Source organism: Myotis brandtii, unplaced genomic scaffold (assembly GCF_000412655.1).
Source record: "Myotis brandtii unplaced genomic scaffold, ASM41265v1 scaffold303, whole genome shotgun sequence".
Classification (NCBI taxonomy): Eukaryota; Metazoa; Chordata; class Mammalia; order Chiroptera; family Vespertilionidae; genus Myotis; species Myotis brandtii.
Window position 1 is genome coordinate 2797016 of NW_005361573.1, and position 27928 is coordinate 2824943.

The 27928-nt window shown below is 45.0% G+C and overlaps 1 protein-coding gene across 2 annotated transcripts in view; it reads right to left on the minus strand.

Moving 5' to 3' along the window:
* TTC28 (tetratricopeptide repeat domain 28) overlaps positions 1-27928 on the minus strand; it is a 397370-nt gene that overhangs the window by 57393 nt on the left and 312049 nt on the right. For both annotated transcript variants that reach the window (XM_014542487.1, XM_014542488.1), the window contains 6 exons: positions 24130-25471; positions 22355-22878; positions 18721-18830; positions 16765-16894; positions 15584-15802; positions 13484-13649 (listed from right to left, as the gene is read on the minus strand). In XM_014542487.1, coding sequence (XP_014397973.1) covers positions 13484-13649; positions 15584-15802; positions 16765-16894; positions 18721-18830; positions 22355-22878; positions 24130-25471 — 2491 coding nt within the window. The remainder of the gene's footprint in view (positions 1-13483; positions 13650-15583; positions 15803-16764; positions 16895-18720; positions 18831-22354; positions 22879-24129; positions 25472-27928) is intronic.

Here is a 27928-nt window from a genome sequence, read left to right on the forward strand (position 1 = left end):
ACTAATTTTTCAGTTTTCTCTAGAACTAGAAAGAGCCTTCACTATTGTATTCCTTGCTTGAAAGCAGATGCTCAACATGACTTTTAAGTGTCCAGCAGGTTTTTTAAATGGTTCTCTTTCCCCCCATTAAAATAACAGGCCACAGAGAATATTTAACTCAAGGCCTCAGAGACAACAGGACAAAATGATCTTGAGTCCTTAGTGGACAATTTGGACCATGTGTCCTTTCTCAAATGCAAACCTCCTGCCCTGGCTATAGGACAACACCTCCACCTCTGTGGCCACACCCAGCACCTGGTCCCTTTGCACCTCTCGTCCTGTTTCTAGGCGTGCTGGGGCCAAAGTCGTCCCGTACTTCACATTCCCATTGTGCTGCCCGCCTCCACCTCCCTACAGTGGAAGCCGTCCATCGCCTGCAGTTGGTGCTGCACCCTCCACCTCAGTTTCATGCTGCCTCGTTGGCCCGGCAAAAGCCATTGTACTTCACATGCAGCTCGAGCAGCACCTCAACAGGAAGTCTCTCCTGACTGAGCCCTCCCCAGGTACAAGAGGCCCCTCTGACCTCTGTGTGCCTCCCGCTTCTCTCACAATAACTGGTAGTGGCAACTACAGGAAGGCTTCTTATGTGCCCAACTCTATCCTCCTGCTCTCCAGGCATTATTTTATTGCTACAAAAACTCCATGAGATGAAATTGCTTGTTCAAAGGTCATGCAACTAAACTAGTAAGTGGCAGGGACCAGATTAGGGGTATTTGCTTATCATTTCTCTATTAGACCGAGAGTTCCTTACGACAGAAAATCTATTGGTTTCATCTCTGTAGAGGGACAGACACACAGTATGAATACTTCACAAATGTTTGCTGAACAAACTGAACAAATAAGTGAATGGATGGATGGATGAATGTCTCAATAATTAGTTTTCTTACCAATTAGACTGCAATATCTCTTGTAATATGAAATACTGAACATTCCGACTGCAAGAGAATAAAGATTTGGGAGTTTGGGGGGCAGGTAAAGTTGTTATCCATCATAAATGAATGTCAGACCTTTGTTAATCTTACACCTGTGCTTCTGAGAGCCTCTCTTCCTGACCCCGCAAACCTACTGGCATGTGAGCTCTGCAGCGACAGGAAATGTGTCTATTCTCTAAACTTTGGGGTCCAGAACAGTGACTGGCATTTTGGGGATACTCAGCAAATAGCTGCTAAATAAATAAATGGATAAAAGAGTGACTAGATAAAAGATTTCAAACTCTATTTAGACACAAGGCTAACTTACTTGGAAAAGTACTTCTAAAATTGTCCACACTATATTCATTCCAAACACTTCACAGCTGTTCTTTTAAGAGTTGTATCACACTAAGTGACATCTTTATTTCTCCTTTTCTACCTTTTTCATATCCCACTTTGATTTAAACAACTACAGATTTTTCCTGGATTCCACATGCCCACGCTATGTAGAAGTAGACCAGTTTATTCATATATTTTTTATATTTACCTCACCTGAAAGGTTAGTGATACACAGAAAATAATTCAGAAAGGCACTGTTGTAGCTCAAATTCCATTCTATAAATACTGTTACAAACTCCAGGCAACACCCACATGTCTCAAACATAGGAAAAGCTCCATTATTATAAAAAATTTTGCATGAGGCTTGCCAAATCTAACAAGAGCTTATCCACAGTAAATACTTGCCTCTTAAGAGAGACAAATGGCTTTTCAGAAAGAGCAGTGGGTTGGAACCTAGAGGCCTGGGTTCAAGTTCTGACTTTATTCTTTACTTGTGTGATCGTAGATAGGTCAGTCTTTGAGGCTCAATTTCCTTGTCTCAAAAAGAGGGATCTTAACAGTTGTCATGTTCATCTCAAAGGGCTACTGTAAAGATGAACTAAGGCATTATATGCGGAGACGCCTGGTAGATGTTATTTGAAGTACCACACATATAACAGGCGGTATTATTATTGTTAGAGCTGATACTTCATTCCATTCAGGGCTCCACACACTTTTCTTTTCCTCTTTTCTAGTCCCCGTGGGCAAAGGGTTTAAAACTCTGATGTCTCTAGTACTTTAAAACTGCTTCTCTCTTTCAAATGAAGTCAAATATACAACAGATCCAAGTCTGTTTCAAGGTTGAGCTAAAATCACCAAAGCAATTATTTAGGGAGAGTTCAGGGAATTGTATGTAAGATTAAATGATCAGTTTAATGTTTGAGTGGAAAATAGGTAAATTCTCAAGGACTGCTGAATTACATCTTTCATGATATGGCTTGATATGAACTATTTTCATTTCAAGAACTATCCAGGGTAATGAAGAATTTATTTTTTGAAAATATCCTTCAAGCCAAAGGAATTTTATTTCTCAATGAGAAACCATTCTCCTTGCTCTCGAGTTCACTACATTCAGATTGTTTAAATGATGTGTTAAACTACACTGTGACAGAATGTTTCTCTACTTTTTCATCTTGTGTATTTTTCTACATTTTTCTTTCCTCCATTTTACGGCTGAGGCCAGTGGAGAATACCCAGTACTTGGAGACTCAGCGGAAGTTTCCAGAAGGGGAGGAGAGAAGTCTACTAAATTTCCAAAGGGACACCAGAAGTCTGGACAGGCAGTGAATGAGTCATTTTCTGTCTGTCTGGTCTTTTTCTCCTCCTCAAACAAGTCCATCTGAAAGCAGCAATTCTGGAGCCCCAAGAGGCACGCGGGCACTCTGTGTGTGAGAAGCCCTTTCCAAAGCCCACCTTTGAAGTTCAGTCCCATCTTTTAACTGGCTGTGAATCCCTGACAACTCATTGGGTGGCTCCGAGTTTCAGCTTCCTCTATTACACACATCTAGTGAGTGTGTACACCTGTGTCTAACACATGCAAAATGGCCAACAGGGCCATTTCTCTCTTCCTTGTCCCCAAAGAAGCACTCTGGGAGGTTCCAAGCAATCCGGGAGTCAGGGTTAAAACACGAGCCATTAACTTGGCACAGTCGAGCACCGAGTAAGGCATCTTATGCATCTTGGTTTATTAATATTATTTAGTAGAAAAAGATGAATTCAAAGGTGTCCATCTACTGAGAAACCCTCTATCATGGAAAACTCATATTTTAAAGAATCTGGATTCTATTGCCTGTTTAGCTCATTTTCGAAGACAAGTTAGACAAGTAGCTTTTTTCCTCCTTGTAACTTTCGTCCAACTATAATTCTCTATCTCTTTTAAACTTAGCCATTTCCACACCACAATCCTAAGTCCTTACTCACTATAAACTATGCTGAGCTTTTATCTCGAGGACTTAAAACTCAACATTGAACCAAAGTAGGAGGAAGCAGACAAGAAGAAAAATACAATAAGGCATTAGCTCATGCTTGACTGAAAGAAAGTCTGCACGCACACACTCTATCCTCTGGTTCTTTTTCATTTCAGTCTGGAGTTATCCTAGTTTGCTATTCTGTGTCTTTCTTTTAAAATGCTCTTTCCTTGTACATAGCCAGACCAATTCTAGCATTGATCAGAAACTTCCCTAGCTTCAGCTTTCACATAATTATGAATAGACAGTGTTTATATGGGGAGGGGGGCTGAGTATGCCCATTTCATTTAGCCATTCAATGACTATTCCCTGTGCACTAACTACATTCCAGCTTCTGTACTAATGGTTAATCAGACAGAACCAACCCCTACCTTCACTGGGCCTCTAGTCTAGTGGGAGAGACAGACATCACAACATAAACTCCACACAATAAATGATACTGTGATTAGGAACAACCAAGAAGGAAATACTCAGGTGCCGAGATAGAACAAAACTATGGAAACCCACAGCAGCAAAACTTCCCAGACATAACAAAGAGCTCTTTTTAAACAACCCCAGGAGGTTTCCTAAGTTCTCTACAGGGGTGTGGCACCCAAAGCATCATTAAGGAGCAAGTTGAAAAGAAGAGGTGGCCTGCGTGGAGAGTTGAAGGAAAGGAAGCCAATGTCATGCGTCCTTCGGTCCTTCCATCTGATCTTCCGAAGAAAGGCTAGCTCCTGCCTTGAGATGACATCAGTACGTGACACACCCAGTTTCAGCCTCATCAGTTTAAATTAATCAATGTATACATTACCTTACAGGAAGGGCTGAAAGTTACCTCACTGCTATGTCCTTTCATGGACAGGGTGTGGCAGTCCAGCTCCCGGTTTTAGGAGGAAGCCCCACTGTTGCTTGATCTACCTGGGCGACTACAGGGGAGGAAGCAATGAGCTGCGCCTCTCAGCAATGTGCCTGCAGGGAGCCTGGTGCTGAGCAGGCAGGGAACTGAGCTCGGGACAACTGGGGGCCAACTCGCTAGATGGGAAGGTGCTCGGTCTTTCCTAAAAGCAGGAAGCTTGCATGAGGGCTGCCAGAAAATGAAGGGTTATCTCCTCATGTTTCTAATTAGCAGAGAGACGCGCAGTTCACACAGGAATAAAGAAAAAGACAAGTTTACGATGATAACTTTGTCTCCACCAGACAGTATTTTTTGAAGTGACGGATCCTTAAATCAACTCTGCCTCTCCCTGCTCATTAGCAGCGACTCCTCACTGCATGAGCATAAGTATATCAAAAAGCAGCAAAGAACATCTTGTTATTTTTAAGGCCTTAGCGGATTTAATGTGTTACTGGGAAACGGAGAGTTTCGTGTGCTAGCCTCAGTAGGGGTCAGATTTTATAAAGTAGATGTTAGTTCAAGCAAGATCTGCATTAACTACCTGATCTGGATAAGTCCACCTCTTTGAGCTCCCAGGATAATATTGTGCTTTCATGATACTTCCCAGAGGTGAGGTGGGAAGAAAAAGGCTAGAGTAATAACTGTGAAACACATGTTCTCACGTGTCATGCACTGGTGATGACACTCTGACCACACATTCACGATGCTATGCTGCCTGTTCAGAAGGCGTCCTCCCAGCTCCCAGCACTCTGCTCTTTCACTCATCCACGCATCCAGTGAACATTCATTGAGGGCCTCTTAGCTACTAGGCACTGTTAAGAGCAGGTAATATAGAGATAAGACATGACCAGTGGCATCATCATTGGGACTGGGATACTCTGTATGATTTAAAGTTAGCCAGCAAGTATATCAGTCTCTGTACTGTGTGCCCAAACCTTTCTAAACCCTGTTTGGGTGGGGTAGGGGAGCGAGGAAGTGGAGAAAAGCATGGGTGGGTCAGCTTCATAGCAGGCATCCTCCCTTCATCCAGTCTCCTTAATGCCTTCTCCATCTTGGCTTCTACCCACCTGTGCAAGCAATGTCTGCCTTCAGTGTGTGCGTACGACGCCGAGGAAGAGCAATGCCCAGAGGACAGAACCCCAGGGGCTCCCACACCGGCAGAAGAAAGCAAGTGCAAACTCCTGGGAATGTGCATGGTGTACAGATGGCAAGGGGAAACCTGGCCCCTATTGGAACAGAGGGTTGACACCAGGAGGCAGAGTGGGACATATGTAATACTTTCAACTATAAAGATTTTTTAAAATTTTTCCAAAGGAGAGTCCAATAACAAGTGTGAGTGAGGGGAAATGCCCGGGGTTTGGAGCAAGAGGAAGATGAGAGGCATCGAGAGAGGCGGAGGCGTGCTTGCAGAGCTTACCCACACTGTGCTGTGCTGAGCGGAGAGATATAAGCAGGAAAATGGTCAGGCATCAGATGCTGCCGGGCAGGGAGCATGAGGCCTGCAGGAAGATTCTCTTATCTCTCTCCAGGACGCTACAGGTGGGGAGGGAGACTATCTCCCTGTTCAGCACATTCCCTCCTGAGAGAGCGATATTGTCCAGCCCCGCTGATGATCAGCTGGATATGTTAAGAGCTAGTAATGTAGAGACAGTTCCATTGCTTTAACCAAGGGAACGTGAAGGACGAGAGGTGAGCAGGGCTTTCAATGTGCCCGACTGTTTCGCCTGGGCTCTTGGGACCCTGACCTCTGCGATGTGAAGAGTCTTGTTTGGTCACTGCCAGTCACAGGAAGATGACGCACAGGGACCTAAGCCACACAGGCAGCCTCAAGCAGAAGCCCAGCCACCTACAGACGCGGAGCAAGAAACGCATGTTTGTGGCTACAAATCTCAGAAGTGTTGAGGTGCTACGTGCCATTATTGGAGGAAAACCCAGCTAGTACGGTGCGCTGTGGGTCTGACACAGTTCAATGTGCCCCTGGAAGGACAGCCCCCTCCAGAGCCTCCTCACCACTGTTCTGACGCAAAAAGCACAAGCGGGCTGAAAAGCAAGGCCTACTGATCCCGTTCCGAGAGGAACTTGGTAGCTGTCTCGGGCTTATTTTCCTAAAGCAAGACAAGCCAGGAGTTACACATTAAATGTCTTAAATATTGATTGTTAGATGGAGCTGCACAAAATCAATCGGAAGGGAAAGGCCAGGGAATTTCACTGGAGCAAGGGGCAGGATATACAAAGTCAGGGATATTGAAATTTGATTAGTTCAAAGAATTTGTACAAAATTGGTTATGGCATCAGCCAGCCAACAGTTGATGTGAAACTCAGAGGAAAGCACTGAATGTCCAGAGTGGTCAATGGCTTTGCCCCACCCTTTCCCCCCTCGACCCTTGTTCTAACAGGAATGCCATTCCAAGCTTGGGGACCATGAACAAAGGATCTGGGACAAGACAGAAAAGAAGAAATGTCTGGTGTCCAAGAGTGCCCTGCCAGGTCTTCACGGCATCTACCAAACTAGCCCCTGCCCGGTGGCAGGTGCAAACTGTCAGCCCCGGGGCCCAGGGAAGCCAGGCCTTTCGAAGTTCCAGGCTCCACCCTCGCAAAATGATAGGCGTTAACGGTTTCCCTGCGAGGCCGCTATCTGCTTTTTTTTTTAAAATATATTTTATTGATTTTTCACAGAGAGGAAGAGAGAGGGATAGAGAGTTAGAAACATCAATGAGAGAGAAACATCGATCAGCTGCCTCTTGCACACCTCCTACTGGGGATGTGACCACAACCAAGGTACATGCCGTTGGCTGGAATCGAACCTGGGACCTTTCAGTCCGCAGGCCGAGGCTCTATCCACTGAGCCAAACCGGTCAGGGCGCCGCTATCTGCTTTTTATCTTAGGGCTGATGCTGCCGGTCACCAGGTTATCCCTCCTACGTATAAATGGGAAACCGCATATCTAACAAGTCCAAGGATTCTGCTTTTTAAAAAGTTCACGAGAAATATAAACGGGATTCAATTGAGGCTATTTCAGAGGTTATACAAGACGACCAACCCCACTTATCCTTCTTGCTAAGCTGCTGATTTACACTAAGAAGCTTACCAAAGCCTTCTGAGCTCATTTTGTACTCAGCCTCTTGGAAGGAATCCAAATTCGGGAACCAAACCAAGGTACATGCCGTTGGCTGGAATCGAACCTGGGACCTTTCAGTCCGCAGGCCGAGGCTCTATCCACTGAGCCAAACCGGTCAGGGCGCCGCTATCTGCTTTTTATCTTAGGGCTGATGCTGCCGGTCACCAGGTTATCCCTCCTACGTATAAATGGGAAACCGCATATCTAACAAGTCCAAGGATTCTGCTTTTTAAAAAGTTCACGAGAAATATAAACGGGATTCAATTGAGGCTATTTCAGAGGTTATACAAGACGACCAACCCCACTTATCCTTCTTGCTAAGCTGCTGATTTACACTAAGAAGCTTACCAAAGCCTTCTGAGCTCATTTTGTACTCAGCCTCTTGGAAGGAATCCAAATTCGGGAACCAGGGGCCTAAGACCAGAGTCCACAGTGTGTTCCACTCATTTCTGCAGCTGCGTCTCTTCAGTGCTCTAATCCCTAATGTGGCATCATCTTTTTTTCCCACTCAAACAGATAGCTGAGCCTGAGTGAGTCAGCCCATAGATAAAGCCTGCCTTTTGGCACTCAGTCATGTCACAAGAGGACAGCACATAAGAGACTCAGTCAGGCAAACTCACCCCAAGACTTCAGATCTTGTAAGAAAGAGGTGAGCCTCAGAAGGCGGCAGCTGAATGACTGATGTAGAAGATCATTCTTGCAGGAATAGGCAGATCATCACCCTCTTGAAATTGCCATTCATTAGCTGAAGGCCTTGGGCCCTTCCTTCCCTCCTTCCTGTGCCCAGGGAGGAGCTCCTCTGCCTAGAATGACTGTCTCCCCTTATTCTTCAGGGCCACGCTCACCTCCCTAGAAGCCTCTGGAACCACTGACTTGCCCCCAAGTGGGTAGAGCGAGGCATGGCCTTCTTTGTTTAGAACTTTACAGTAACATTTGCACATGGTCAATTAATAATTTACACATTTGTTGACTGTTCCATAGTGTGAGCTACTGTGAGGCCAAGAATTCCAGCTATTATTCATGCACATATCTCCGGGCTCAGTGCCAGCTCTGGCACAGACTGACTACATGCTCATGAAATATTTTCAAACGGGCACTACCCTGATTTAGAATGAAACGGAAAACCCTTTGTTTTAAGGGACAAAATAAATGCCCCAAAGTATTATCCCTACTTTTACATTAAGAATTCTGGAAAATATTTTATTTGTAAAGTAAAACCTAATTACTTGGGATTAATTGGAAGGTCAACCTTGATTAGCAAAAAACCAGAATTAGAAAATGTCAGAAAGATGGTTTTAAATGTTCAAAGACCTACTGTCACTTCAAATAAGCCAACGATGCAGCAATGACCGGTGCTTGGGTATTTGCTCAGAAGGACAAATATAAATAATTTAAATCAGCCTATCAATTGTCCATTTACATTGATTAAATATATCCTACTTGCAACCTGGCTTGTGTAATTCATTTGTTTAAAAAAAATCCCTGTTTTTTTCCTCTTTTGGGGGATGGTGGTAGAATCTCTTTGAAATTGGATTATTCGTGACCTTTGGTTCATGACACCCTTTCATCATTGATCCATGCACAGCCTGCTTTCATTTATTCAGTAATTTTTAATAATGCAATAAGTGCTGCCCGGCCGGGGTGGCTCAGAGGTTGAGCATTGGACCATGAACCACAATTTGATTCTCGGTCCAGGCACATGCCCGGGTTGCAGGCTCAGTTCCCAGTGGAAGATGCACAGGAGGTAGCCAATTGATGTTTCTCTCTCCCTTCCTCTCTCTAAAATCAATAAAAAAATATTTTTAAACAATAATGCAGTAAGTGCTTATAAAACCACCACCCAAAAAGAAGCTGGAGAATAACATACAAAATTATTTGTTAATTATTAGTTAACTTCCATGAAATCCATCCCCTGCCTCCCCAGACCAAGGCAAGTCCAACCCTGAATTCCAGGGCTATCACTCCCTGCTTGTCCTTTCTATACAAGTTTTATTGCCTCTAGCTGTATTCCTAAAAACATACTTTTATTTTAGTTACTTTATCTCTGTTAAAAGCATGTCATGCTGTAGGTATTTGGGGACCTACTTTTTCACTTGATATTGTATTTCTAAGATTTAGCCACATCTCTCTCTACCGCTGTCTAATATTCCATTTGGGAACTACACCACCATATACGCATGCACTCTCTCACTGGTGGCATGTGGGCATGTGTGAGAGTTTTGCTATTGTTTACAGCGCAGCTCTGAACATTCTTGTTCATGTACAATAGCCTCTCGTGGATGTTATACCTAAGGTATATCCCTGGACCAAAGGATCTGTGAATATTCAGCCTTAGAAGGTGATGCCAAAGTGTCTTCTGATGTGGTTATGCCAATGTACTCTCTCACCAGCCACAGCTCCTCCCAACAATTTGCATTGTCAGACTTGTTAAGAATGGCCACTTATTATCAGTCTAGAACCAACTGGAATCACCAGCATTTACGAATTGGTGCAATCTAAATTAATCAGTGTTTTGAAATAAGAAAATGCATTTGAATATAAAATAACTTTCCCTGTAGAAAATTTAGAAATATAGAAAAGCACCAAAAGAGCCCTAACTGGTTTGGCTCAGTGGATAGAGCGTCGGCCTGCGGACTGAAGGATCCCGGGTTCGATTCTGATCAAGGGCATATACCTTGGTTGCGGGCACATCCCCAGTGGGGAGTGTGCAGGAGGCAGCTGATCGATGTTTCTCTCTCATCGATGTTTCTAACTCTCTATCCCTCTCCCTTCCTCTCTATAAAAAATCAATAAAATATATTTAAAAAAAAGAAAAGCACCAAAAGAAAAACACACAAGAGTTACAGTGTATTAAGATTTAGTACTCACTTACAATGAAGGAATAGTTGCCCTATTGTAAGGGTACTCTATAACTGTAGGTCATTTAAAACCCCTTGAGAGCACTCCTTCCATCTGACCTCCTATTGAACACAGCCCTCTGAGTGTTCCAACCAGTCAGCTTAGCATCCCCATAGCTACTGCACTGTCCCAGGTACCTAGGCAGCAGCAAGACTGCGGTTAAACATCAGAATTAAAAACTGAAGATGTGCTTTGAAATTCGTAACATCTCCCTTATGAGAGGTTTGTGTTCTATACAGTGGTTTCAATCTACACCTCTTTTGATCTGGGAGGAAGGGAAGGGAATTTCTTATTAAACACTTAATAAAAGCAGTTCTTTTATTCTAAATCCGTTTTCAGAAACTCCTTTGTAACACTGTACTTCCTCTCAGCAGTAAAATGCCATTAAGGAGAGCAAACACGGTCTTTAGAATAACAAGGACACCATGGCCAGGCTGTGGGTGATTGAAGGCTGGTGCTCCCCAAGGCATGGAGATTCAACTGCTAGGAGTACAGCGTATTTTACATCCACTAGAAGAAGAGCATCGGTAAACTAGCCCAGAATGAACAGAGCGTCTGCTCCCAGCGCATCTTCTGGTGACTACATTTCAAATGTACTGAATCTCACTTTGGTCCAGGAACCGTGTTAGTGAGAAGAAGGACATAGCACCTGCTTTCCATGGCATCGCCATCTACGAGGGAAGACACCCAAACCAGGTGATTATAAAACAAGGAAGAGCCCTAACCGGTTTGGCTCCGTGGATAGAGCTTCGGCCTGCAGACTGAAAAGGTTCCAGGTTCGATTCCAGTCAAGGGCATGTACCTTGGTTGCGGGCACATCCCCAGAAGGGGGTGTGCAGGAGGCAGCTGGTCAATGTTTCTCTCTCATCGTTGTTTCTAACTCTCTATCCCTCTCCCTTCCTCTCTGTAAAAATCAATAAAATATATTAAAAAAAATAAAACAAGGAAGAACGAAAAAAGTGCAGACAGCACACAGAAACTACCTCTGCATGTGCAAAGGTTCAAATGGCAGGTGTCACACACCGGGGTCCCTTCATGACCTCCTCTCAGTTCAGGCTCTAACTGTGGCCTCACAGGTTTGCAAATCTGCTGTTGTTGATGCGCCCACAGAAGCTTTGCCTCCTGGGAGCCCACTCGCATTGACCACGCCTGCCGAGCTGTACAACCAGCATGCCATTGATGATGTGCATTCTGTCTGCAAGTCGATTCACATGCGAAACCAAATGACAAGGGAAGGCACTAAGACAACCTGCGAGGTCTCCACTGAGGGCTACTGAAGGCCTTGGCACGCACTGCCTGGGATGCCTTCATCTAGTTTTACCTGGTCCTCCTTCCAAGCTCAGCTCGAATATCCCCTCCTCAAGGAAGCCTCCCTGTATAGGCTCCCGCTACATATTTTCATTACACCCTGCCTTCTCATTTAAGCACTTGCAACAGTTTCAGTTAAAAGATTTTATATGTTCTGTTGTTTATTAACTTTCAGTTCCCTGAGAGCCAGAGCCATGCTCATCTTACTCACCATTTTATTCCCAATCTCAAGTATACATAGTTCATAGTAGGCGCTCAAATATAGGGTGTCCCAAAAAATGTATGCACACTTTGAATATTTATAGAGGCAGTGTTAAAAATATGCTCCAGCTGTTAAAGTGTGCGTGCATCCTTTGGACACCCTGGGTTTGTGGACGGGAAGGGAGGATAAGACAGTTTGCTGACTGCAAGTCCACCACAGGAATAGCCTCCAATGGGACTTCAAGTCCCTTAGCCAAGATTCTCTTTCCCTTTAACGTGTCAGAAATGAGCATTGCCCTGCTTGCTCTCCTTTTCTGTGTGTATTTCCACTGCTGGTCAACCACCTGAATACTCGCTTTGGACATGCACTACCTTTGGTCAGGTTACAATGTAATCAGACTGGCCTAAGTGCCTTTCTGTCTGTGAAAGCAGCTTTGTACACCCCCTGGCCTGACCTATTTTATGGTCAATTAAATCTCAGGGAGTAGCCTTGCTTCCAAGTCCTGGAGATTTCAACACTGTCAAGCACCTGTAATCGCCACACCATTACCCAGGGTTAATGGGGATATTCCAGGATGCACCGCAGTCAAAAAAGAAATAAGACAACAATGTGTGCGTGTGGCTGACGCCTGTTCAGATTTCATACAAGCAGAAGCTAGCGATGACATTCTTACATGCTTCAGCTATTTTCTCAAAATATGATATTAATTTTGATAATTAGAAACAAAACGAGCAGGGGCCTGGGAGTCTGGGTGAGATCTAGATTGTTTGGATCCTGGCCCTGACACTAATTCAGCTGTCAGCAAGCCCGATGCAGTGCTGGCTTATGTTAATGAAGGAATTGGACAAGATGACCACTACGGTTACTTCCAGTCTTGACATTACACTAGCCAATGATTATTTTTCATCTAAGCACTTCTCCTCAACTTTATAAGCATCTCAAAACTCAGTCCAGCTGCTGGCAATGACCACCACACACCCAGGGGCCTGGGATAAGCATCTCTAAAGAAATCACAGCAATGTCTTAGGATTTCATGATTACAAATGAAATCATTCAAGAGACAAGCAGGAATCCTAGGGACCTGACACCAGCTAACACAGCAGGTTCTGTGGCACACGGACCTTCTCAACACTTGTTCATCGCAGGATGGAGAACTGAAATGCCAGGGAATCTCACTACAACCAGCTCTAAGGCACCCTCTTCTTTTGATTTCGCCTGTAAACTATTTTCCATATATAAAATAGTCAATCATGACCAAGTGTTTCCATAAGTATATAACTTTTCCAGTCTTTGCAAAAAGCCCTAACAGCTAGTTACTGGTTCTCTTCCCTATTCCTGATATTGGGATTCAATTTCCTTCACCTCAGCCCCCCAACGCACAGATCTATTTACAGACCCTGTCACTGGTGCTAAGTTACTCTCTCAAACAGGCATTCAGCTATAGTACAAACTCATCATGAATCTGCTTATAACCAAAAACTCGTCTCAGTTTTAATTAGCTGGTATGTTACATTCAAAGTCCCAATTATGTTTAAACATTCCACAAACCCTCGTTAGAAATGGGCATCTCCGACGAGGCCCTTCCCTGTCTGAAAGGACACTACCAAAAAGAACAAACACAGCAACTAAGGGCTTGTACTCCAGAGACACACATCTTTTTCTGCTATGGCAACTGTGAATAGACTAAGCACAAAAGTGTGAATTCCAAAAGATGTCAAATAGGATATTTACAAACACAAAACAAAGAACGCCTGAGGTTGTATCTATGGCTGGTGTACTACTTGCCTCGAGTAGTAAGACTCCACGCCCAGCGCCTCCCGCACACTGGCGATGTGCTGCTCCAGGGCCGAGCTGGTGGCTATTGGGAGGTTGGCACTGCTGCCGGCCTGGAAGTCACCGGCGTTTTCCACTGTGTTGTCACCCAGGTAGTGCTCGTGAAACTTCAGGATTCCTGAAACAAGACAGGCACGGCCAACGTTACAGGACTGGGGTTGGGGGCGGGAAAGGTGAAGGACGGGACAGCAATGCCAATGCTATGTGACCTCTAACAGGCAGGCCTTCCTCCAAACCGTGTGAAGAAGTCCTGAAACCCACCCTCTCAAGAGGGTTTCGGAGGTCTGGTCGGCGCCCTTTTGGCAGCTTTCACCATCAGGGTTGGTGCCTGAAACAGGGAATTCAACACAGGGCTTTTGCTTTTGCTTTTGACGATATATTCTGAAGCCCCTGAAATGATGACTACTTCACAGGTATTTCAAAACGGAAACTTTCACCAACCAGGGAAAGTTTTTTTCCAGAAGAGTGCAGGAGCATGCCAGCGTTTAGTCTCCCCAGGAACTGAAATCCTGAATAAAAATATAACCAGCCAAGTGGAAACGGTGGTACTCAAAGCCCTTTCATTTCACAAAAGCAAATCAAAACCAATCTGTAGTACAAAGGCCAGATATAAACATATAAAACTATTTTTAAATAAGACTAACTGGTCAACAGTCATTAATGGATTAAAGAAGCAAAAAATGACGGTGGTATGAAGCTGACAGAACCCACAGTGGTCTTCTAGCAATAAACACAGGACATATTCTCCCATGGTAATGAGGTGTGTCAGCGCTGGAAAATGCTGGTCCTCTCTGATTTGATTAGGGCCCCGGTGAAAGCTTCAGAGTCTCATTAAGAGCAAAGAGGAACAGAAAGGGAAACAATAGGAGCCTCATTATACACGGCTCATTATTACAGGGATATGGATATACCACCTGTCAAATCATGTCCCCAAAACGTAACAACCAGAGAGAAAGAGCCTGATATCTCTGTTGTCAGCCGAGTCCTCCTGGGCATTAGTGCCCGCTGGGGGCTGGGATACACAGGGATTCATCCCACGGTGGCTGACACTCGCCAAGCCACCATGAACATCACAGCTTAAAACCTTCAGCATAAAAAGGTCAGAGGTAAAAATGTTCTTTATTGAAAGCCCATAAAAAATGGAGTTAAGGGGAAAGATTATAAGCGATAATGCTGAGGCACGGCGTGTACAGGCACGAGTGCTTAGAACCCAAGAAGCATCTGAGAGTTGTCATCCAGCCATCACTTTTTAAAATCAAAGCGATGGAGACATAATCAAGAAACCTTATCAATTCTCCTGGCAGTTGAACTTTCTGAAATTGGCTTACAGATATTCAAGAAGCTCATTCTTCAAGATTCCCAATTAGAAGATCCACTTCCCCAGTCAATAAACTCTTAATTGGGTCTGGTGTGTCTCCAACATGGTAAAGCCATCAGCATTTTATTATGCGAAAAGTAAGGCCCTAACAGCTAGTTACTGGTTCTGTATTTAGTGAAACTGTTACAGCCTGAACATTTAATGCCAATTTAATCAAAGGAAATTTTTATTTCTGAAATAAATTTACAATGGATGAAACTGGTTAAAATGGATTCTGCTAAATTCAGAAACGCCAAGCATAAGACTTCTTTTATATACTGTGAGAAGGGTTTGCCACTATCGTTTTAGTCTCTTTAACTTTACCATAACAAAGGGTTAAAACCATTAAATCATAGCTAGAAAGCACTCCTTAGGACTTACAGTCATCGCTTTATTACCTAATGAACAGCAGCTGCCTACAAACAGGACTGCTAGTGAAATTAATCCTCCTGCTCTTAGTCTTCCTTGATAAATGCTTCCACATTTGCCAGTGCAGAGCAGCGATTTCTTGGGGGAATGAGAAAGCTGGGCTGTCTTATTAATTGAATGCTCCACCATGGACTATCCACTGTGGCTGAGACTTTGCTGAAATCCCACATCAGCTTCTTAGTCTGATCTATGGTAATGCACCTCTATTCATTAGGCGTTCACAGTCTTGTGTATAATTGCCCTGTTCCTACAGAAAGAGATCTTACCTGCCCCAGGAGCAAGCAGCCAGCTATACAGGTAGCCCGCGGCCAGAGAATAGTACAGCACTAGTCCTCTCTGGCCATTCACCATCTCTAAGATCTGATCGATAGTGACTGGAGAGTAGGGGTCAGAGTCCTGTTGTCCTGTTTGTCGTTCTACCAGAAGATCCGCAAATGCCCTCGTCCGTCCTCTTTCTGCCACAGCCAGGGCTTCGTCATGATGGCCTACGAGACAAAAGGGACAGACTGAGGACTCCATGGGGAGTGTGCTTACAGAGAGGGGCCATCAGCTACAGAGATCCTGGGCAGAAGCCTCACTACCCCCGCACTCCAATGTGTGACAGCATCTCAGTTCAGCCTCAGATGATAGGTATAGTGTCCCCTCTGGTAAACCCGTATTTTCAGATTCCACACCACCCTAAGGTCTCGGCCTTCCCCTGTCTGGCAGCCATACCACATGAGAGCCAGCCTTGACACACTTTAGGGGATTCATCCTTAGCATCTGCTCCACATCCCGAGGTGCCTCCCGGCCTCCTGGCTTCTGACCCCATTCACTGGGCTCTTCGGACGCTGGTTACCCTCTGACTTTCCTGCTCAACTCTGATTCTGATTTGACTTTGGCAGATGAGCCCTATAGGACTTGGCTCTTGACTATCTATCTCTCCTCAATGCAGCTCCTCTACACTTCACATTGTCCAAGCCCACCCACTCATCTCCCCCCCAGGTTATATTTCTGTGCCTTTGTGCATGCTGGTCCCTCTGCTGAGTGGGTCCTCCCCGCTTTCACTGACCTTGTCTCAGAAAGAGGGACCCTAATAGTTGCCCTGCCCATCTTAAAGGTAAAGATTAAATGAGGCACTGAATGTGAAGATGCCTGGGAGGCATTATTCAAAGCACCATGGATATAACTGGTGATTATTGTTCGAGCTGATAGCTCATTCCATTTTGGGCTCCCATACACTTCTCTTCTCTCTCCTAATCCCCACGGGCAAAGGGTTTAAACATTTGAGGTCTCTAGTTGTTTGAAATTGCTTCTCTCTTTTAAGTTTTCCCTCAGTCTTTCAATCCAACTTTTAATCCAATACATTTTTTGGTGTAACAACAAATCATATTTCATCACAGCAATCACTAAACGACTAAGATACGCAAGCCCACACACTCAAGGTGGGAACCCCAGCTGCTCTCACCTAGGCTGACGAGCACCCGTTGCAAGGCCTGGTAGGATGACGTCTGCAGGTCAAAGAGGGAGAGTTTGTAGTCTGTGCTCAGCTGCGCCTCATGTCGTATTGTTTCAAACAAGGCCGATGCCCTATAGAGCTGCAAGGAGGGGAAAGGGAACATTATCCATTCCCCAGAAACCACACTCCAGACACTCACTGACTAAAGACAACTTTTGCTCGCATTTTGGTGTACAACCTAAAAAAAATTTTTAAAGGGTGGTAAGGATGAATTTTATTTCCAGGTAGGTCCTAGTGGAAAGGCATCAGATCATATACCTGGTAAACTAGTTTACGGTATGTAATCAATTTTTGACAGATAAAGGGAATTATTTATTTTTAATCCTTACCCAAGGATCTTTTTCCATTGATTTTTCGAGAGAGTGGAAGAGAGAGGGAAAGACAGAAATATCGATGTGAGAGAAACACATCAATTGGTTGCCTCCTGCATGTGCCCCAACCAGGGCCCGGGCCTGGGAAGAGCATGCAACCAAGGTACGTGCTCTTGACTGAAATCGAACCCAGGACCCTTCAGTCTGCAGGCCGATGCTCTATCCACTGAGCAAAACAGGTTAGGGTGGATAAAGGGATTTAGAAGACAGGTTATAGACTTGTAGTCTGAAAGTTGTAAAACAAAAAATCAGCTACTAATCCAACCAAGTGCTGATTTTGAATTTTAAAAAATGTCTCTCCTCTTGTCATCAAGCAACTATAATTCAGCACACACACTTCTCAGTGCCTAAGGACTGAAGTGGGAACAGGTGTGGTGCAGGCGGGCTGGGAATAGATGAGGGGGGAGGGCGAGGGGCGGGGACTGAGATGAAGGCCACGCACTCCCAGGAGAGGCATAGCTTTCTGTAGGCAGTTCAGCTGAATCAAACACTGGCCTCCACAGCAGTGTCCCAGGGTCAGGTCTTTGTTGGACCAGCTGCCCTAGAGCCACGCACACTATCCTGCTGCTCTAAAGGCTTCTTTATCAGTGAGATCACAAAACTCTTCTGATATTTACATGCTGAAAATACAGTATCAAATGTTAAGTTCATGCAAATTTAAAAAACAGAATGCTAAGACTAAGAGACAGACCGGGAGAGAGGGATGACTCCCAGCTCTGCCACTGACCAGCTGTGTGACTTTTGGTGAGCTTCCGAGCCTCCGTTTCTTCTCTACGAAGGACAGTTATCATTCTACCTCGCATGGTTGCTTAAGGAATACATGCAGTGAGTGAAAGTACTGTGAAAACTGTAAATTACTACATCAATACAAGTTTTAATTTTTAAAACCAGGAAATTGGAGAATTCTTTAAATTGCCTTTAATAGTTTAAAAAGTACAGTAAAATACCATAACATTTCAGGATGCTATGGCACAAATTCAGTCACATCATGTGCTCAACTTCATTCCCTCATCCTTTGCCCCTTCTGCCTAGCACAATGCCCTCCCCAGTGATCACTCATATGCTGCTTAAGTGGTTAAGTGTGTGATTTTAGATGATACCATCTCACAACTCCTCCAACCTGCCGGAGGAACCCACAAAGGCAGAACCATGAACTGTGTGTGTGTGTGTGTGTGTGTGTGTGTGTGTGTGTGTGTGTAGAGAGAGAGAGAGAGAGAGAGAGAGAGAGAGAGAAATCAGGACATTAAATCCAATAATCATGAATTCTTGACTACTTCTATTATAAAATGTATGTATGTAATTTCATATTAAGGATTAATGAGGAACAGCAGCACATAATACAAGAATGTCAAAGAAATTATTGAGAAATCTATCACACAGCTGAGCAAGAATCTTTACTAGGCTCAGCATTTCTGGGCTGGTACAGGCTGGAAAACCTTTACATCAACCCAAGTACAGAGGCCAGCACCTTCTGGCCAATTACGATGAGAACAGTAATCCCAAGATTTCCACCTGGGACAAGGGTTCTACTCACCTGGTGTTGAGCCTCCTCCAGGTTCCCACTTGCCCAAAGGGAGAGGCCAAGACCATGGCGAATTTTGGCTTCATCTTCTCTTCGGCCCAGTTGCTCAGCTAACCTTAAACCTGAAATCAGATAGAGAAATTTTAAGGAAACATAGAAGATACACAATTCCACCTGCCAAGGAGTCCAGGAGGGTAATTCTGTCTCAAGTGTAAATAAAATATGTTAACACAGCTAGATAAAGTGCAGGGCAAAGGGAGAACCAGCCAGGCAGAGTAAGCATTCTCTTCAAATTCTGTGATGGCAGCAACCTTTCCAGGGCACGCAAGGCGCCCCAGGAAGAGCTCAGGTGATGGCGATCAGCAGAAGACAGGTTTGCGTGGCAGGCAGAAACACTAAAACGAATGGAACCTAACCTGCCACCCTCCCAGATGTGAAATCCCTCGCTTTGCGAATGAAAACTGGGCCTATAAATGGATCTAACCCAATTCTTTGGCTGCAAAAGCTTTCCCGGTAGTGCCATGGTCAAGCACAAAAGCCACGCGGATACAGTTCCCTATTTCACGTGCACAGGATCCAATCAGTGTGGGTGGGAGACATACTGATGTACTCCCGAAAGCAGAGTGCTCACACCGCCTGACACCACCTTCTATTACTGATGCTGATGCATTTCATGTCCAATCTGTTTTTCCTTTAAGGCTGAGATTTTGATGTGCCTCAGCGGGGTTGCAGAACAAGTGCTATTATGAGTCCAAAGTCTTAAATAAGATTGTCCCCATTCTAAAGGCTTTCCAATAGACACCTGCAGTTCGGGTCACTTACTACAGTAAGCTTCTGAATTTCAGGACACCAGCAACCTCCAAGGCTTTGTGGGAGCCAAATAAGGGGGCGCCCACTTATTGTACTGGCCACTGAGCGGTTCTCAGCATCACTTTGTCCTCATTACCCTCCCTGCTCTCTGTACACAGGCGTTAGTTTGTCCAGAAGACAGCATGAAGGCTCCCACACTAGAGCTGCGCACACAGAGAAAGGACTTCCTTTTCCTAATCTAATTCAGGGTGGATGAGAGCCCGCTTCTGAGCATGCTGGGCCCATGCAATTTCAGGCTTTTGAAAAGGAACTGAGTCAGTTGAGAAGCTAATAAAAGCAATACTCAGGTTCCAGCTCATAAAAATATTACGCATTTCAAAATGCATATAACTCAGAAAACTTAGAAATAGCATTTTAACTTTAAATCATGTTACTGGGTAACAAAAATAATACTTGCAAGTTATTCACATTTTAAAATACTTCACAGAGTAGAAACACAAATGAAAGAAGATGGATCTTGGATGAAAACCAGGAGAATACTGGCTGTTTTAACCTTCAACAAACTAACCATACTCATTCTTCAACATAGCTATCCCTGCCAGCTCTGGGTCTATGAGTTGGAAGTAAAATCATTGAGGTACCCCCACCCCAATCCCGAGGTACCTTCTGTGTAAGCTGGGGCTTTGCTTTGTTCCCTGCTGGGTCCCCAGCAGGTAGGGCACTCCCTGGCCCATAGTCAGGGGTTCAGCAACGAAGAGCTAAAAGCCCACTGGACAGACAGCGTACCTGTTACGCCCGTTTCTATCTGCTTCTGTCTCTTAGGGATCTGACCCACCCATCCAGCTCTCCTGGAGCTGGTCTGCTAGGAACTAGTTGCACGACTAAGTAAGGCCACTAAATTGCTCCAGGCTCCCTCTCTTCACTTGCAAAAAAAAAAAAAAAAAGGAGGAAAGGCTGGAGGAGACCAGTGGTTTTAACCAGGGCATCCCTACAAATCACCTGCAGGGCTTGTTCAAAAGACCCAGGCGAGGCTCCACGTGTGAGAGTCTCCTGAGTGGGGCCCCGAGAGGTTGATCCATAGGCCCCTCTGAAAACCAGAGAGAAGGCACTGAGGTGGTTTCTGATTGAACTGTTCCCTCCTTGCAAGAGGGTACAGACCCGACTCAGAGGACTCCGAAAGGCCTTCCAGGTGCCCTGCTCTGTCACAGCTCAAGAGAAGAGGTGTCTTGTCTGGCCCCAGGCACCCCGGCTCTCTGGTAGAGCACACCCACGAAACAAGCACCGAGGAGATGCCACCATACGAATTTAGGTCTCTGTGAGCCTTAAAACTACAAGGAACAATAAAAATGAAATTGAGTTTCCCATAAATAGAGAATTATGTTACAATGTCTCAGGCAAAGCAGCTGCTTTATGGAAACAATATTTCAGGAAGTACAAAAGAACACAGCTGAAAGGTTGTCATATGCTGGGTCTGAATTTAATGGTTTTCACAAATTCAACTGAAAATCGCCCCCAGTCTGTTGGAATTCTACCACAGTCAAGTTTCAGGAAACCAGAAGCCAATTCTCATATTTAATGCATCGAGGCAAGCTCCCAGTGAGTGGGAGCCAAATAAGGTCTGGGAAGCGGCGCTCAGCCTCTCGGTAACCTCTCAGCCTGCAGGCCAGAGCAGTCCCTGGTCTGCGCAAAGAAACGTCAGCCTCTGGCCCATTTTCCACTTGGCTTCCTGCTTCCCTCTCTCCCGGCTTCCCAGCTGGGGCTCGGGAGGAATAGGGATATGACTGCCCCGACCCTGTTCTGTTCCTGGGAGGTTCGGAGCAACGCCACACAGGGTCTTACATGGTTCCTGGGGTCAGAAAAGCTGGGTGAGCCCCACCTCACCACTGACTGACCACGCAGTCAGAATCAAGTCATTGTACTCTCCGAGTCTCAGGTTACTTAGCTGCAAATGGGAATAAAAACCTCTCAAGGTTACTGTGAGAATTAAATCCAATTAAATAACTATATATGTTAAAAAAAAAAAAAAACAACCCTTGGAAACTATAGCTGAGAGTTTTTGCTTGAAATCAGCAACAATTTCCTTTTACTAGTGAGCCAAGATCACCATACCTGCCGCTTTCCCAGGACGGGAGGATGCAATGTGCCCATGGGAGGAGCAGTGTTTTCACTAGTAGAGAAGAGGTGAAGGAAGCCTCCCAGCACTGACAGCTCAGGTAACTGAAGGGAACTTGACAGCAGAAGGGAAGGGGGAGGGTCAGGAAGGGGAAGGGAAGGGAGAGGGGGAGGAGCAACAGCAGCTGCAGCCACTTTCTGGGCCTGCCTGGAACAAGACTACTGTGCCCCATCCCGACCGAGCACTGAAGGTAATAAGCTCTGAGAAGGAAGTCTAGTCAACTGCCTGAGTGACCCTCAGACTGATGCTTCAGGGTTGGACCTCAGCTGCTGCAGCAACATGGACTTCTGGATAGTTGTGATATATTCTAAGAATTTTCCTCTGACTCTTAAGTTTTACATGATTAGATCTTATTTGATTCACCTTGGCAGAATGTGTTGTTCACTCAGAGGATTCTGAAAAGCAGGAAGGAGGGTAACTGCTCCTTGGGCAGCTGGCTGGCAGAGTAAGACAAGCTGGGTAATACACTCTGGACCCTAGAATGCCTTTGTGCTATAAAGAACACCCAGGGGGTGCACCATGGTTTCGGAGTGGAATGGAAGTGACTTCTGAGATCCTCACTGCAAGCCGGGTGGCCACTCAGACGGTGCATACTGCCCTCTGACTAGACTCTGAACTCCATCTCAGAGTAGACCCAGAGACCACGGGGGCCTTTGCACTTACCTTCCTGTAAGTACATGACCGCCTGGGAATAGTTCTGCAAAGCATGATGGGTCCTTCCAAGGCTACTATATGACACCGTCTTGGCCACCAAGTCGTTCATCTGGGCAGCGATACTCAAGTGCTGTTCTTGATAGACCACAGCCCTCTCGAAGGTGCCCAGAGATTCGTACGTCAGGCCCAGGTTCCCATAGGCTCGGCCCTGGCATGTGGGGTTGTTGGTTTCCTCTGCGATCTGCAGATCGAGCTGGTGGTACTGCAGGGCTGTATCATACTCCCCCATCTGCTGGTAGACGCCCCCCAGGCCACAGGCCGCATCACTTTCCAGAGCTCGGTCTTTCATCTCCCTAGCAATGTTCAGCTGGCGTTCAAGGCAGGAAATGGCCTGTTCGTAATTCCCTAATTGGCTGTGCAGACTTCCCAGTTCTCCATAGGCCTGGGCTTTATTAAAGGCCTCCCCGAGCTCATGGGCGACCACGAGCCTCTTTTCAAAGCACACAAGGGCTTGCTGCAAGCTCCCCATTGCCCTGTGGGGATGTAGACAGAAAAGCAATGATATTATTTTGTGCAGGTGCAGACATACTAAAGCCCCTGAGAAAATGAAAAGCATTTGTCACTGTCACTTACTATAGAAGCTCTTAACTCCTCTTCTAGCTAAAATCTATCATGTGCCCTTAGAGTGAGATGCAGGGGAATTTCATAATCTGGAAAGCAATTCAAAAGTCATCCCTTAGTGACCTTCCCAAGAGCTTGAGATTCAATGGGATATACACCCCAGAGGAAACATAAAATATATTAATAGGCACAATGATAGCAAGTGAACTGTTTGGTTCTTCAGGCCTCCCAATTTCCACTACTGCTTAGACTATGTTTTTGAAATCACTTTACAACAGCTATAAATCCTTCACCCTGAACTCCTCCGAGCACTCTGTGGGTGATGATTTAGTTTGACCCTTGCCTTCCCTCCACTCCAGGAGCCCTAATCCCCTGCCTATCTGGAGAAGCCGTATATTTTGCAGACACAGACACCTTCTTGGGCTCCCCACATTCGGAAGGAAAAGCATCACCTTGGCCAACAGTGTATCTCTTTGTGCTGCTGCTAAGAGATGACGTGATAAGACTGGGAAGAACATAGATTCTGGCAGCAGACCAAACCAGTTGTGTGGAGGCACGTAAATTCCTTTTCCTGAGCCTCAGTTTCTAAATGATAATAAATCCCACATCCCATAGCAGATGATAATACATGGAGAGCAATACAGGATTGCTATAAATGTTAAGCAAGATATATATGCAAGGTACCCAGCATGATGATAGTATATATTTATTCACTCCTGCCATTATCAAATGGCTTTCCCTAAAAGCAACAAAATGGGGGCCAAATAATTGGTGGGTACAGATGATGTATTAAAAAACACTTCATATAATGTGGGAGGCATTCAGAAAAGCTCAGTGAAATTGATTCACTCATCTTTCCCGTTCTTATTATCTTTTATCTTGCTCATTACGATGCAGTCAAAAAGGCAATGCAGTCAGAGTCAAAGAGCCCTGGGTGTGACTCTCAGCTGTCGCTTTTAAACTGTGTAACCTTGGAGATTAACCTAACCTCTCTGGGCCTCAGTTACCTCCTCCATAACATAAAGGTAGTACTATCCCCTGCTAAATTCACAGAATCATTGGATGAACCAAATGAGATACGTATGAAAATGTTTTGTAGTGAACAAACCACATGCCATTACTGTCACAACTGCTCTTTGTGCAAGTTTATCAACCACGTTTACCTGTGTCCGTTTCCTAGGCCCCGGTAAGCCTTGGCTTGGTCTTGCATGCGATTCAGACTCTGGGCAACAGATAAATATTGTTCATAGTACTTGATAGCTTCCTCATAGTCACCAAGGGCCTCATAGCAATCCCCCAGGTTGCCGTAGGCCCGGCCCCTGTCGAGCACAGACTCGTTTCCACTTAGCTGCTGCAGCATGGCCAGCTGCTGCTCGAAGTAGCCGATGGCTTCTTCCATCACATTCATGTTCATCTTTGTGATGCCCATGTTGCCGTAGACCTGGGCTTCTAGACTTGGATCCTTCAGCTTCTGCCCTAGATCCAGCTGCTCTTCGTAACATTTGAATGCCATTGTGTATTTCCCAAGGGCCATGTAGACAGCAGCCAGGTGCCCGTGAGCTCTGCACTCCCCTGGCAAGTCGCTCAGCTCCTGATATACCTCCAGTTCCTGCGTGTGATAACCCAAGGCCTTATCGTATTTCTGTATCATTCGGTATGCAGTGCCCAAGGCTGCATATGCACTGGCCTCCAGTCTTCTGTCCTTTACATGATGAGCTAAGCCCAGCTGCTGCTCATAGAATTTTATTGCACCATTTATATCTTTTTTACAGATGAATATATCGCCCAGGTTCCCTAAGGCTCGGAATTTAGCCTGGGAATTATTCAGGGACTGGGCTAGGGACAGCAGGTACTTTTGACACTCTTCAGCTTTGCTAAAGTTCAATAGAGCCTTGAATGCTAGGCCCAAGTTGCAGTAAGCTTTCGCTTGGCTCAGTTTGTCATGAAGGTCTTTGGCCAGTGCCAGATCCTGCTCATAGTACTTCACCGCCTCCTGGTAATTTCCCAGGCAGTAATGGGCATAGCCGAGATTGTGGCAGACCTTCCCTTCTCCCTCCATGTCTTGAAGGTCTGGAGAAAGCCGGAGGTACTGTTCATAATAGGGGGCAGCTTGGACATACTCCCCCCGAGAGCAGTGGAAGTTGCCCAGGTTGCTGAGGGCCCGGGCCTCACTCTGGATGTCACGCAGCTCCCGGGCAATGTTCAGGTGGTTCTGATAGTGTTGCAGGGCCCGGTCGTGGGCACCCAGGGCCTGGTAGGCCACAGCAAGGTTCCCGTGTGTGGATGCCTGCGAGGCGCGGTCATTCACTTCCATAGAGATCTGCAGCTCCTGCCGGTGGTACTTGACAGCCTGGTCGTACATGCCCAGAGCATTGTAGGCATTGCCCATGTTCCCGTAGGCACGGCCCTGAGCAGCGTAATCGCTCAGCTCCTGGGCGATGCACAGGTGGGTCTTGTGGAGTTTCAGTGCAGTATCATAATCACCTTTCATCTGGTGTATAATTCCTGAGAAAGAGAACAGAAAAAGGTTAGAATAACATTAGCAATTTGGAAAAAAATGTAATTTGCAACTTAAGTTATACTCAAATACAATCCAGATGAATTAAAGAGCTTAAAATAACAGAAGGTAGAATTAAATATTTATTAGGTCTCCAGAGGGAGGGTAGCTTTCTATGCTTCGAAGCAACAACAAAAAAAAACATTGACAGATTTGATTATAAAAATAAGATGTTTTCTACTACAAATATATATCTAAAATTAAAAGGCAAACACCATACTGGAAAATATATTAAAAATACAATAGCTATTGTGTGTAAAGATTTTACTGGGTCTGGCTTTTTAAAAAATCAAGATTTAAATTTACTGAAATGGGCGAAGCACTGAGGCAGCAGACAACTCACATCCAAGGAAATCCAAAAGGTACCCAGAGGGAAAAAATGCTAATTTCTTTTAATAATCAAAGAAATGCAAAATAAAGCAACCCTGAAGTACCACATTATGTTTACTAAATTAGCACACACAAAATTTAAACAACATCCTATACTGATGAAGCTGCCCTGACACGGGTAAACACATCACTGCTGGACATAAGTTGGCACAGCCTTTGGAGAAGCAGCATGGCAAGAGCCACAAGCACAATGCTGCTCAGACCCTGCAAAGCTCCTCATGGGAGGGCAGCGTTCTAAGGAAATCGGGCAACAAATGCAAAAGCTATAAGCATAACAATGTTTATTGCCACAGTATGGGTTAGTGGAAAATCAGGAACATCTTAAATGGCAAACACAGGGGCCGCCATATATCAATCCAATAGAGGATTTTTGGTCATTAAAAAGATAATTATGCCCCACCGGAGTGGCTCAGAGGTTGAGCGTTGACCTATGAACCAGAAGGACATGGTTGGATTCCTGGCCAGGGCACATGCTGGGGTTGTGGGCTTGATCCCCAGTATGTGTGCAGGAGGCAGCCAATTGATGTTTCTCTCTCGTGGATATTTCTATCTCTTTATCCCTCTCTCTTCCTCTCTCTCCAAAAAAATTAATAACAACATTTTTAAAAGATAATTATAAAGTCTATGCAGAAAAATGGTGGGGGAGGAAAGATTCTTACAATAATGATTTTTTTGGGCTTTTTTTTAGAGAGAGTAGAAGGGAGGGGGAGTGACAAAGAGAGAAACATAGATGTGAGAGAGACAGATCGATTGGTTGCCTCCCACATGCACCCCGACCATGGCCGGCTGGGGATCCAGCCTGCAACCAAGGTAAGTGCCCATGAATGAAATCAAACCCGAGACTCTGCAGTCTGCAGGCTGATGCTCTACCCACTGAGCCAAATCGGATATGGCTTCTTACAATAATATTAAGTGGAAAAGCAGAAAACAATGCTGCATGCTCCCTGTGATGAGTAGGGAAAAAAAATATGCACAAGGACGAGACTTTGAGGAGATTATGCAAAAATAAAAATAGATGCCTTGTTAGGTGATGGGATTTGAATGATTTTTGTTCCAAAATTTCTTGTAATTCTGCTATACAGCTTTTACTGTCAACAATAATAGCACTTCAAACAACCCTCATAAAGTATGCTATAAGCTGCTAAGCTAAGCCATTGTTTTCACAAGCAGTTCAAATGAGATCATAAATATCAAGTAGTTCCAAATGAGGGATATTAGAGAGGTAACTTCGGAGATGCCTTTAAGGTGAGCCTGGTTCATCCCAGTTGGGGCCAGGGTGGGGCACTGGAAAAGCTAGAAGGAATCTAGCATGCAGACAGTTTCTCCTTGCCCTTGGTTTTGAACATGCTTTTCCATGCATCCGTGTGGGAGCTTTGCAGTGGTGACAAAAACCTGCAGAAGTACAAAAACTCAGACACCAAGATGGCTTATTAAAATATCTGAACTGAAAATAGAGGCACGGAGGAAGCTGTCAAAATCCAGCCTCTGCAATTTGCTTATCTCTGTGACACCTTTCATTAGTTCGTTCATTCATTCATTTATTCATTCATTCATTCACTTGTTCATTTGTTATTCATTCATTCACTTACACACCGACCCAGGAAACATGAACTGAGTATTGTACACTAATATTGTGGTGGGAGCAAGGGAGAGGAGAAATGAAGACAGGTGTCTGCCCTCAAAAAGCACACAGAGTCATAAGGGAAACAGTCACGAAACAAGTCAGTACACATAATAAATGCCTAAGTGGGGTGTGGGGGGGGGGAGACAGGAGCATGTCAGGGCCGCTCTTCTGGTCCCCACTTCCTCCCTGCCTACGATGGAGGTCTGCCCTACCACAGGAGGTGTGTCCATCTCTGGGCCCAGCATCTCTTTGACATTAACTGGACTTAGGGTACTGCATACATCATTTAGCCTCTCTGAGCTTTTTAAGGTTCATCTATAAAATGAGGAAAATAGTAATATGATACAAGCCTTAAAGGATCAAATGAAATAATGTGTGTATAAGTGTATTG